Genomic DNA, 13,185 nt, shown 5'->3' on the forward strand with positions numbered 1-13,185 from the left:
ACCCCCCCCCCCCCCCCCCACACACACACACACACACACACACACACACACACACACACACACACGTCTAACCAGTGTCCACACCCACCCATCCCCATATAGTGATGTCAGCTTCCTCCGTAGCCGCCACAGAGCAATTTGAATCTGACTTCAGATTTCAGTGGCAGAGCTTGTGTTGACTGTGAGTACAACTAAACATGACTTAAAGGTAACGGGCCCCTTGTGACCTGCCCTACCTGTCCACCTGTGTGTATGTGTGTGTGTCTGTGTCACATTTAACAAGGAGTTTCAGGTTTCCACATGGCTGCACAGTGACAGCAGGAGGGAGCCATCCCCTCTTAGCTCTAACAAAACAGCTGAAATTCTTTATTTTTGCCAGTCAAACTTTCAACACTGCACTCATTTTGGATATAGGGTGATCTATTTATGGTTGCATTGCTCTAAGGTGTGTATTTTTCTTTCCTAGCTGCCATGATGGATTGTGGCCCAGGGGTTTCCTTCCTGAGGGAGACTAATGACTGCACCTGATCCCCGGAAAGGAGGCTATAGGAGAAAAGACAAAAGGAAATGAAACTGCAGGCCAAGAAACAACTAATGAAGCACGCAGCTTAAGTAAAAGATTCAAATCTGAACTATAGTGCTAAAGACCAGCTGTTTTGGAACACGAAGACAAGCAACCGAAGCCAGAGTGGTGTTGTAAACTCCTAAGAGGACTGTAGGAGGGTGGAGGAGAGGCTGGCTCTCATACAGAGGGAGGGACTGACTGTTCACAGAGCATGGAGCTTCATTCACTCTGCTAAACACTCAAACACACACACACATGCTCTGCAATGCTGCTCTCAGGCTGAGAGAAAAGAGGGGAGCGGAGGAGAGGACAACCCGCTCGCTGAGTAAGTTGTATACAGTCGTGTCGTGTCTGACTATTTTACAGCAATAACATTGTATTGTTTGCTAACGTGACATAATCTTGAGTGCTCAAATATCTGTGTGTGTCTTTGTGTCAGAAAAAGTACGCATTTAAAGTCTTTCTTTGTGGGTTGATTTATTGAATTGAGCTCCTTTCTCTTCTCTAACTCAGCCACTTTTCTGCTGATGTGAACCACATGGCACACATGCATGCACACACATACAGAGACGCTGCAGAGGTCTAGCTCTCCTCCCTGGGGCCACCACATCCACAAAATGAGAGAATAGGAGAGTGGGGGCGGACAAGTAACGGGAAAACTTTAGGAGAACCAAGTGGGAGCATTTTTAATACATGGTTAACATTCAGGATGGTACATTTTGCTGTTTTATCCTCTTGTCTGTTTTTATTTTTTTCCATTGCAGTTTGTTATAACCCTGCATGACTTTGCGTTCTTCTAGGCAATCTAGATATTTCAATTAATCTATTCTTTTCGTTGACTTGTTCTTAATTTCTCATGTCACTCTGTCCTCCCTGCAGCTTTCATTTTCAGCCTATTTTTATGTCTTTCTCTTTTTGCCCTCCTTCTCTCATCCTGCTGATCTCATTGTTGTCCCAGGTGGTGACAGACAGAAAAAACAGGGACACTAAGAGAGGCCAAAGAGGGACAGAAGGCTTCATCAAACCCTGGAGAGCTGGAAGGTTTCAGATCCTGTGACTTATTTCCAACAGCGGACAGACACACTGATCCAGGTGGAAGAACTGGACCGTAGCTTCCAGGACCAACCTCCAGGATGTCCCGGAGGAGGTCTACAGGTGACCTGGTGCCCAAGGACATCACTGAGATCTTAGCCCGGGAGGTGAGGGCTCAGCGTGGGCAGAGGAAGCCAGGAAGCTCCCTGGGACAAGCCTTCAGCTGGTTGAAGGGGAGCCGGAGGAAGAAGACCGTCGGGAATGGACTGAACCGTACCGGTACCGGTGTGACGGAGCCCAAACTGGGACTTCAGAACCACGACCCCACAAAAGGTGAGTGGGTTGTCATGTTACATTTGACCTTTGTATAGTTTAGGTGTTCAGCTGATTCTTTAGTACAGAGTGACAAGGTAAGTTGATAGAGGAAGTGTCAGCTCCTAGATAATTACACTCTTGCAAATTTAAAGACTTTCAATGTCATTTCTCAGCATCGTTTTGCAAAATTCCACACAAAATAGAATTCAACATTCATACAGTCTGTATTTATAAATGTTAAAAAGCATATTTCAGTTTAAATCTGAACAAGTAAATTCACATCTTTAATCTGTGATGTCATTAATGCTGCACAGATCAATATTTTTGCATTCAATATGTATCAAGGCATGTAGAAGTTGTTGCTTGTCGTGACAAACCCACAGTTTCCCAAAAATTCCATTCCTATACAGCTAAACTGCAATGGTAATTACAGTTTGTCAATTTGTCTGACATATCGCAAATCAGCTCAACCTATCATTTACTTTATCTCTTTATTGTGGATCCTTTTCAGCAACCAAATCATATATTAGATGGAGCAAAACTTGCTACGCTGGTATCCCAGAAAAGAGGAGAAGATTCAAGCATATTGTGAGAGAGTCGTGTTTTAACCCAAATCAAGTTATTTTCCTAAAACTAAGAAAATTAATTTAAGCTCCTAATGTGGGGTTATCATTACTCCGTCAAGGAACGTGGCAGAGTGATGTGACAATAGACATTGGTTTGTCCGTCTGTTTGTCTGTCTTTTAGCAACATTACTCAAAAACGGACAAACGGATTTGGATTAAACTTTCAGGGAAGGTCAGAAGTGAAACAAAGACCAAGTGATTAGATTTTGGCAGTGATGCGGCTGATAGTCTGGATCCATGGATTTGTTAAGGATTTGCGTATCATTGCGAAATAGCGGCACATGTCACTGTAAATATGACAGCAAGTGAACACTACATCAGCTGCCTGCTGATGATCACATGGTTGCAATCCTACTACAAATCCACCTCTGGAAATCATACAACACCTGAGCAACTTTGGCGGAGAACTGTGCTCTCTGAGTGCTTTTCTTGTTGGAAAAGTGCTGACATGATATTTTCGTAAACCTAACCATATAGTTTTCATGCCTAAATGTAACCAAACAACAAGCATAAAGCAAAACTAAAGAACAAGTAAAAAACTAACTTATGTCTGAGACTAAAAAAACTGAGATCTCTCCCGTCTTCTTCTCTTGTTTTCTTGTGCGAATTTTGTGACTTCCTCAAGCTGGAAACCTTTTTTCACAGTCTTATTTTCCAGGGAGGAAATACTTTTCTTTCAAAATGTAAATGATAAATGCAGTTTTTTGTACAAGAATAGGATTTTTGGGAAACAGGGTTGCCAGTGATTCAGCTGCGACTCACTGGAGCCTTTTATTCACTCAGCTTCATACTTGTTTTGTTTTTATGGTCCCTAACTTTTGCAGTTTCCATTCTCTCTCCCTGCTTTCATGGACATAATTTTTAGCCACAGCAGCCAGCTGTTTTCAGCAAAAACCTCACTGTACGCAACTCATCCAACACTGAATAAGAGAGAGACATTCTGTAGTTAGTAATTGTGAAGCTGATTCATAGTAGTGCTGTTTCAGTAGCACTTCAAGAGACCTCCTTAGGATTTAGTTAAGATAGAAAAAGAGTCAAAAGGAGCTGAAATTTTACATTTATAGAAACACAAATGTCTGTGTCCGCTGGAAGTTTAAATGTGCACTTGTTGGCTAAGATATTCTCTATAACAGCTTTATAAGTATTAATAAATGCTTGTATTGTTTTTACAGTTTGTTGCACTTCCACAAAGTGTCTAAAAACAAGTTAGTAAACTGTTAAGAAAACATTACGTTAAATCGCTAATTTTGCTATATAGTAAAACTGCAAAAGTTGTTTCTCAGCAGCTGAATGAAGTAAGAGAGGATCATGTACAGAAAGTCATTCTAATATCAATAATAGAAGTTTGTCTTCCCCATAAAAAGATGAATACAAATTCTGTCACAGCTTGTCATGCATATTCCTTGTCGAGGTTAAGGTTAGTTCAGGATCAGCGTTTTAAAGGCGCATTGTGCTTGTTTGGTGACTATGCAGTATAATTTTGTCTTGTTTTGTCTGTTATGATCGCAGTCTGTGTGGTTATGATGTGTTCCTGAAGAATGTGTTGACTTTTGGATTAAGATTTAAAGTTGAGAGAACTTTTGTTATTGTCTGAACATCAGTCTGGACATTTATATAATGCCAAATGTGACACACGCAAATACACTGACGCAGGGGTCTAATCCCCTTTTCTGTTTACTGATGCGTTTGCTTGGTCGGCAGCACAGAGATTACCCACAGTCCCCATTTCCTGTTTTTGTTCCACCCCTAAACCCATCCTTTTCTCTTCTGTCATTGTGTGTGTGCATGTGTTACTGTAGTAACCCTTGGAAATCCAGATTCACAGTCTTTCAAACTTTTTTTGGCTGGTCTCCTTTGTGGTTTTTGTACTTGTTCCGCCTAAAAGGGACTTCCATGATCCCTTCTTATGCCCTATATTGTGGTTCTGTGAGGTCTGTGTAGAACACAGTCACAACAGTGACTCCATCTGACACCAAGGATTAACTAGTAGTAGTGCTAATAATTCCCCAGCAGAGGATGTGGTCAAAGGCGGAGGTGAAGAATGTGTGGGAACCATATTTTTTGGGCATTTGGTGTCAGTGATTTTCCATTTTAAGACTAAAGAGGACCACTGAGAGGCATGACAAGAAACAGATTGCAGAAAGTCATAAATAGGTTGTATTTATGTCGAGTTACTGCTTTTTTCCACTTGTGTTTTCTGTTTAGTAACTATTGTCTTAGCTTTCTGGTGACTAAAGTAGATAGAGAGTCACTGGAGGCGAGCTCTAAACAACTTAAGATGTGTTTACTATCAAGTGAAAGTTTGAATTTGAAGACATATCTGTGAAATTACAGCAGAAATTGGCCAGTGGACAGAATGATTTGCCTGTTTTGTGTTAATCCTTAAAATATTCCAAAAGCAGCTGTTTATTTGAATATGAGTTGTTACCAACATTTTGTCAAAACATTCACCATCCACAGAAGCTATGTAGCCTTTGGAGCCTCCTATTCCAGCAAAAGATCACTAATAAGATTTCACAACTACAAACCGCCAGTCTTTCTATCTCACCTGTTTTTATGTGTGTGTGAGCACATTGTTAGGTTTGGACTTGATTTCTTTGGCACTTTGTCTGAAAACAGAAAGTGAGGAAAGTCTTTTCCCACCAGTAAACAATTGGTGCATTGCACTTTTATTTTTCTGTGGCTGCAGTTCATTCTTTCTAAACCCGTTGGGCGACTTTGTCGACCTGAGGAGACAAAGAATTAGTATGTACCAGATAAGCTCTCACTGATACACATGCAGTTACACACAAACACAACGTATTTTCAGCAAACACAAGTATACACACACCTCCGAACACTCACCTCTGTCCAACAGCTGGGTCTACGTGGCTATACTGCTTTTGCTTTGGTTTATTATTTCATTTCAAACCTACATAGATTTAGATTGAAGTCTCCTACATAGTTTGTACAAGTATGTGTAGATGAAAGCTTTTGCTTTTTCTGTTCTAACTATAAAAAATATTATCTTATTATCTACAAGTCAAGCAAAGACTGCAGAAGAAAGAAATACAATTTGCACAATTCACATAACCTGTTTAGAAAATTAATGTTGTTGATATTTAGCTAGTCAGTATGTTTAGATCATTAGCATGTGGCAGACTTAAGACTTGATTATCCTTCCTTCAGAACAACAAATGGTCAGTTGTGTGTTGTTGTGTTGTTCTTATACTGCTTTTCTAGTTTGATTAAATCCACTTGGAGGACTTTGTTATTCCGTCAAGGAGGCGGAGCCTCGGCAGAGCTATGTGATGATCAGCGTTGGTTTGTCTGTCTGTCTGTCTGTCTCTTAACAACATTACTCAAAAATGGACAGACGGATTTGGATTAAATTTTCAGGGGAGGTCAGAAATGACACAAGGACCAACTGATTAGATTTTGGCAATGATGCAGCTTATAGTCTGTATCCTTGGATTTGTTGAAATGAACGCTACATCGGCTGCCTGCTGACGATCACTTGATGGCGCTCCTACTAAAAATCGACTGCTGCTGACTTATCGGGACTTCTCCATCGGAAATGCTGCAAGGAACACTTGATTAAATTGTGGGGATGTTTCTGAGTCCCATCAATTCCTGCCGCCCGCTACATATTTAGATCACGCGATTCGATATCTGAACATAACGTACACATGCATAACACATGCCTGTGCTCAGCGCAAGGTCATTTTGTTTGTGGGTACATCTCGGCTTTTCTTGTTTTTTATGTGCACAGTAGGTCATATCTACGTATTTCATTCATTGACTGCTCTTGTAATTTTGGGCTGCACACAGACGTCAGTTTGAACGTGGTTTGTGCGAGCTTGTTTGAACTTAGGGAGATGATGCCTCTAACGGTGTTATAAAGTTTCACTCTGGCCCTACTGTCCTTCTCACATCCTATGTCCTCTTTTCCCCCCAATTTCTGCACTAATGTGAACTGCTTAAAATGGACCAAAGAAAACAAAGTAGTAGTGCATTATTTCACTTCTTATAACAGCCATACTAGACATATTTAAACCACATGTCTAATATTGGACCTCAACAGCTCTGACCAATTGGAGCATGGATAAGGGACCTCTTGGTGAGTCCTGCTGTGTTTGGCACCAGGATGTCGGATTGCAGGATGGAGCCTCCATGTACCAGGCTTGTTTCAGCACATCCTGCAGATGCTCTTACCTGAGACTGAGATTCAGAGTTTGGAGGCTGGGTCAATGCTTTATTTTTCATGATCCTCAAGGTGATGCTGAGCAGTGTTTTGCAGTGAGGCAGGCTGCCTAGCCCTGCTGGGGGAGGTCGCTGCTGTTAGAGAGTGGCATTGTCATATGAGGGATGTGTTTGGTCATTGTTTAGGTTTTCAGTACATGTTAAAGTAACATCTATATGAGTGCCAGAACCCAAAGTTCACCAGCAGAGCATTGCATTATAATAAGATGATCAGTTGTATTCACCTTACCTGTCAGTGGCTTTAATGCTCTAGTTTAATGGTGTCAGATTCATTTTAGGTCAGGGGCCACATACAGCCCAAATTGATCTCAAGTCGGCCAGACCAGTATAGTCACAGCATAATAACCTATAAATAACTTTGTTTTAGTGCAACAAAGTACAATTCTGAAAATGTTCACGTTTAATGAAGTATCTTTGTACAAAACAAATATGAAAAACCTGAAATTCCTTTAAGTAATAAGTGCAACTTCAACAGTTTTATGCCTCAGTTTATCATTTGTGTAGTAGAACTTACAGATGACTGTGTATCTACAAAAGCACAGGTATCTGGAACTGAATGATATAACAGTTTATGATCAAAACAACTTGTCAACATCTATAAATTATTTTAAATTTCCAGTTTTACACATTTACAATTTGCAGTTGATGTATTCTCTGCAATTTTTACACTTTGCAAAGTCATTCCTTGGGCCGGATTGGAAACTCAAGCGGGCCACTTTTGGACCGTGGGCCGTATGTTTGACACCTGCTCTAGTTTATTATTGTATATCTTGTAATGTGTGGACAAGACTAACATTCAACTCTTTATATCCACAAAGTTCACAGTGATTCTGTTTTTCTCTGGCGATCCACTGCACCTTCCTGTTTCTTTGTAAAATACTTGCTGTCAGTCATGTGCATCTTTATGATGGGTTACTTACATGTCCTCTTTACTGTATTATGTCTTTGCTGGTGGGTTGACATTAACTGTGTCATCCCTGCATGATTCTCTCAGATCTGCTTCTCTGTGACCCAGAGCTCTGCAGTCCAGCACTGGCTGTGGGTTATATTTTTCAGAGATTCTTCTCCTACAAAAAAAAAAAAAAAAAAAAACAGTCTTTGATGTACTGAATTCCTCGGAGCCGTGTATCAGAGCGCTTTGTGTGTGTGTCAAGGTCTGTGAGCGTGCTCGTGAGCGTGCATGGCAGCCTGGATGCCAGATTGGGCCTAGAGTTATGCGATGAAGAGGAGAGATTACAACGAATCACAAAGCCCCATTCAGTCTTGAGGACTCTTAGGGAACACTCTCTCAATGCTTTTTTAATTAGAGCGACTTCTCAACACACACACAAACACACACATCCCTCTCTCTCACCCTCGGGTTTTTGCAGTTTCTTTGCGCAGTCATTACAGCATATTACTGTTTTTGATTTGCTTCTCAGATTGCCTAACACCCTCTATTCAGCACCAGTGTGGGTGTGTTGGTCGTCGCTGCTTTTTACCATGTAATCAGGGTGTGTTTACGGTTGTGTGCGGACGTCTGCAGAGCTGTGTGTGAGGGTGTGTGACCGAGTGCTACCCTGTATCAGAGGGTATCTCAGTGTTTGTGTGTCAGCGGCATATTGCCGGGCTTAGGGCGGCGCCAAACCAGCGGCAACATTCATTACATCACCTCCACACACAAACACACACAAGGGCGTATAGAGCCCCCCGCAACTACCTGCTTTGTCCAGCGCAGCCCATCTTTGGCTGCTGGCTGTTTGAGCAGTGAGGTCATTTTGCGCAATCCCCGGGATTCCACATGTGTGCCCGTGTGTGTAGTCATTGTTTTCTGCAAGCCGCGCGTGTGCATGTCTGTATGAGAACGCTTTTTACTGTATCACAAACGAAGGCCTTGTAAATCTGTTTGTAATGGATCCCATTCTTTGCTTGATTTTCTCTATCTGGGTTTGTGTGTGTGTTTGTGTGTGTGTGTGGCTGCCACATCACAAAGTGCAGTCAGGGTGTGTAGATTCACAAACTATAATGTAGATTACAGACCCAGCAGCGTAATTGAAGAGCAAGCATCTCATTACATAGAGAACATTGTATACAGCACTTAGCTCTTTTACAGGCCACAACTCAGGGCTACTTTAATACAGTCTGACAGGATGAAAGCAGCGAGTGGAGGGCAAAGAAAAGTGTGCAGCAGAGATGGAGGTGTGTGAAAGTTTAATGTAACCCCACTATGTGCCCTTGTCATCATCATTCACTGCTCGCACACACACTTGGATGAGCGAGGTAATTTTACCTGGGTAAGCAGATAGCTCCAACCCTCATCCGTCACCGCAGACCTAAAGCTACGTTGCTGAGGTAAACGTCTCCCAGGCAACGGCATTGTGAGGAACACGTCGCTGTGGCAGCAATACCGTGAGGCAACAATAGGGTCCGGCTGTGATGTCGGAGTGAAACATTATTTGTCTTTCAAGTCATGTTTAATGTGAGGAGGATTTACAGTACGGTAGCATGCAGACATGTGCTGCAGGAGAAGGAATGGAAATAACACGGAAAAGCCAGAAACACAAACCAAGAATTGAGGCCACAGCCCTCCACTGTTCATATTAAATCCGTATTGTCAAATGTTGTTTCACCCACATGTTGATAGAACCCAACAAAACACATTCACACATGCACAACAAAACAAATACTGAAAAGTCACTTGAATATGAAAGTATTTGTAGGTCCCTATCCCCATTTGTGACAATGAATTTAGTCCTATTTACTGTCGGGAATAGAAGATACAGCTAATTTTAGCAGTTCTTCAGATATTTTTCTTCAGAGAAACATGCATACATCTCGTCAAAACAAATATCATTGATACATTTAGGCAGGAAGAGGTCGCTGAAATGACTTGTGTTCATCATCCAGTGTTTTTCCAGAGTTCATGTTTACGGAATCAAAGGTAATGGGTTGCTTTATAGGACTGGGTGTGTTTGATGTGGCGGGGAAGCAGCTGGAGGACATCAGCGTGGGACTGAGGGAGTGGGAGTCTGTATACACAAGGATGTACAACTGATTTGCCCTGAAGACTATGTGTGTGTGTGTGTGTGTGTGTGTGTGTGTGTGTGTGTGTGTGTGTGTGTGTGTGTGTGTGTGTGTGTGTGTGTAGGTGTGTGGGTGTGTGTGTGTGTATGTGTGTGTGTGTGTGTGTGTAGGTGTGTGTGTAGGTGTGTGTGTGTGTGTGTGTGTGTGGTTTTTGTTATGTAATGTGATGTAACAGATACACCTGTTGAACACTGTTTACCTGATCCAGCTGCGTGTTCCGTCTTTCTGACATTTTTTCCTCTGCAAAGAGAAGAATAGTCACCACGATGACAAAGCAACTCAGGAATCCAAGTCTTGAGTAAAGCAACACTTGAGGCCTTATATGTTCTGTTAACTTGCACTTGGTACAGCCTCTTGGAACACTAACCGATGTCACTTTAGCTCGTGTTTGTTTCTGATCTATGCTGCAGCATGATTGATCATCTGATTGGACTCTAGTGGTCTTACAAACTGTCAGGCTTGGATACTTATATTTAGCAGGCTTCTCCTCGGGACCTGTGTTGTCTGTAAATGCCATCTCACATTAGCAATGGGAAAGTGACATCATCGGCTACGGCAGTTTATGTCACCACCTACAAGCAAGGAAAGTAATTAGAGGCTCAGCAAAGTCAATTGTCCTCATTTCCCAGAGTCCAAAACTCAGTTGCGTTCAGTTTAATATCATATAAGACATAGAAACCTTCTATTTTATAAGCTGAAATCAGCAATTATTGGCTAAAGGGTTAAATTACTAATCATTGCAACTCTGTAATTTAACAGCTGCAGGTTATGATAGTTACTTTTTTTTATAGCTGCAGTTTTCTTTAAGGGTGTATAATGTATATTTAAGTAATGATCTATATTAACTGCTAGCTTTAATACAATAATTAATAAAAATGTAACAGGATTCTGTCTCTAGTGGATAAATATATAATATACAGTTGAGTTTGCAGCTTTGTAACAGCACAAGGGATTACTTGTACATGAAAATCCCAAAAAAGCCCTTAAAGCTGCGGTAGGCAGGACTTTAAATACTAACCTTTCAGTATATTTTAATTCAAGTGGCTGAAGAGGAACTGAGACTTTTGCATTTCTTCCTGGCTCCATTTTCAGGCTTTAGAAAATCCAGCCAAGACATTTTAGCCACTCACAGGCTCTTCTTGAACATGTAAGATTGGATTAATAAAAAGGTGTGGTGGAGAAATGGTTTAGATGGAGGGCTTTCTTTTGAGAGAGTAGGGTTTGAACAATGAGTACAGCCACAAAGTAATGCTTAATTTTGTCAAGATTATTGTTGCCCATCTGCAGTGTGTGCTCATCTGGTGGTCGGAGCCTAGAACAGAGATTAAAGCTGCAGGAGGATGGCTAAAGTTTTACTGTGAAAGAACAGTCACCTGGCCAACTATTGTACAAACTGAAAAACGCTTTTGGTTTGTAGTTAAATTATCCAACACCATTTTTACATAGTTGTTTTCTTTTGCCTTTTTTTCAGTCTTTGCATTCCCGTTTAGGAGACAAACCAACCAGGAGGACGAAGGACACATGGTGACATTCAGAGCAGCATGAACTTTGTATTTCTGCCGCTATTCAGTAGAAAATGCACAGCAGTTAACAAAGCTCATCACATTTGGCACCTCAGACACACATTCTCATTCATTGACACTGCAGCTACACCAAAGAGAAAACAATCGCACCACTCCTTCCTTTTTCTTGCCTGTAGATGGCGCTCATTGGCCTGTTTAACCTCTGCATCTGCTTATTTTTGCCAGTAGATGTTGCCGGTTAGAGTCGACCTGCAGGTCTGAATACAGGAAGAAACTGTTGCTCTTTTAGGTCTGCAGCTCTGATTATTAAATTATTATGATTACAAAGAGCTTTGCATCACTGCTGTTTGTCCTGAGGGGGTTTTTGTGGTGATAGCTGAGCTTTGCCACAAGATGGGAGTGCTGGGCTGGTGTTAGTGGGTTTATTAAATCCACTAGTGAGGATGTAACTGTAAAGACTCGTACCAAGGTGAAGCGATATGATCAAGGTCATATACTGTTTTACAAGGTAGAAGGACTTTCTTTAAACACTGAATGCTCCTATTCAGGCCACTATTAGTGAGATCAGGCACACACACACACACACGCACACACACACACACACACACACACACAAACACACACACACACACACACACACATTAACAAAAGTACAGAGACAAAAACATTTCCAAAGGTAGATCCCGTAATTGTGTCTTAAGACCTTGGTGATGGTCACCCTGACAACCGTGTTCTCTGACAAGAATTCCCTGACAACGGCATTCCTCCAAACATATGCCCTTTAAAGTATGCATGTGCACGTGCACACACACATACACACGCACACACTGACACTCTGCTCTCCTTTGAGTTCCCTGCAACTGTCAATTCCTAAAATCTCTCTTGACAATGACACACACTTTGATCACTCTCATATTTAAATGTATCTGGGGCACGTTTGGCAGCTCATAGGTGAGGACAGGGTACAGAGCATCCAACACACACACACACACACACACACACACACACACACACACACACACCCACTAAGTGCGCTCTTATAGCTCTCTATGACAGATGAGATAGGGAGCTCAGAGTACTCGACCAGCACAAATGTACTGGGTGTGGTTCTGCATTAGGAGGCAGCACGTCTTTCTGAGCGTTTTATTGCAGATCAGTTTACAATCCACAAACGGAAGTTCGAGTGATATCATACGTACACATCTGCCTTTTTCTCTCCTGCATTTTAACACATATACTCTAAGCATTCATGATTCATATTTGGGAATTCCCAGTCAGTCCTCCTGCTCCTCAGATTCAAATCGATGCCTCTTCTCGGGATTGTAAATTCTTTGCCTGGCAGCTCTCTTCTTCCACACTAACCCCCCTCTTCTCTCCCTCCCCAGATAGTAAATCTGCTTTTTATTGGAGGCTTTTCATCTTCTAGCAGTACATCAGAGGAGTCAGAGATGGAGGGGTGGTGGGAGGAAGCATGAACAGGGTGACCACGATGAAGGGTGTGTGTGGTTTCATTTTCTTGCTCTTCATCATCTCTCTCCCTTCCTCTTCCTCCATTTTGTTCCGCTACGAAGAATCTCTGTTTCGCATGATACGAGCAGCGTACCGATGGTGTCTTCTCTCTCTTTCCATATGTCTCTCTCTGACCTCGTTCTGGATCGATCCACAAGATGTGAGACCGGCATTTAGTTAAGGCCACGACATCATCACTGACACAGTATTCAGGGACTTTTCAACAAGTCGGATATGTTTATTTTTAGGAGTAGATGTGAGGAGGCAGAGGGAATGAGGAAGAGGACAAATTTCAGTAAAGATTGCTGCA

At 41.9% G+C, this 13,185-nt stretch overlaps 1 protein-coding gene across 2 annotated transcripts in view; it reads left to right on the forward strand.

Moving 5' to 3' along the window:
* The first annotated feature begins 504 nt into the window (after positions 1 to 504).
* The window catches only part of kiaa1522 (KIAA1522 ortholog), a 46,548-nt gene continuing 33,867 nt past the window's right edge, over positions 505 to 13,185 (forward strand). For both annotated transcript variants that reach the window (XM_055017848.1, XM_055017849.1), the window contains exons 1-2: positions 505 to 890; positions 1,524 to 1,930. In XM_055017848.1, the coding sequence (XP_054873823.1) occupies positions 1,699 to 1,930 (232 nt within the window). In that variant the 5' untranslated portion in view covers positions 505 to 890; positions 1,524 to 1,698. The remainder of the gene's footprint in view (positions 891 to 1,523; positions 1,931 to 13,185) is intronic.

Source organism: Amphiprion ocellaris, chromosome 15 (genome assembly GCF_022539595.1).
Source record: "Amphiprion ocellaris isolate individual 3 ecotype Okinawa chromosome 15, ASM2253959v1, whole genome shotgun sequence".
NCBI classification, from domain to species: domain Eukaryota; kingdom Metazoa; phylum Chordata; class Actinopteri; family Pomacentridae; genus Amphiprion; species Amphiprion ocellaris.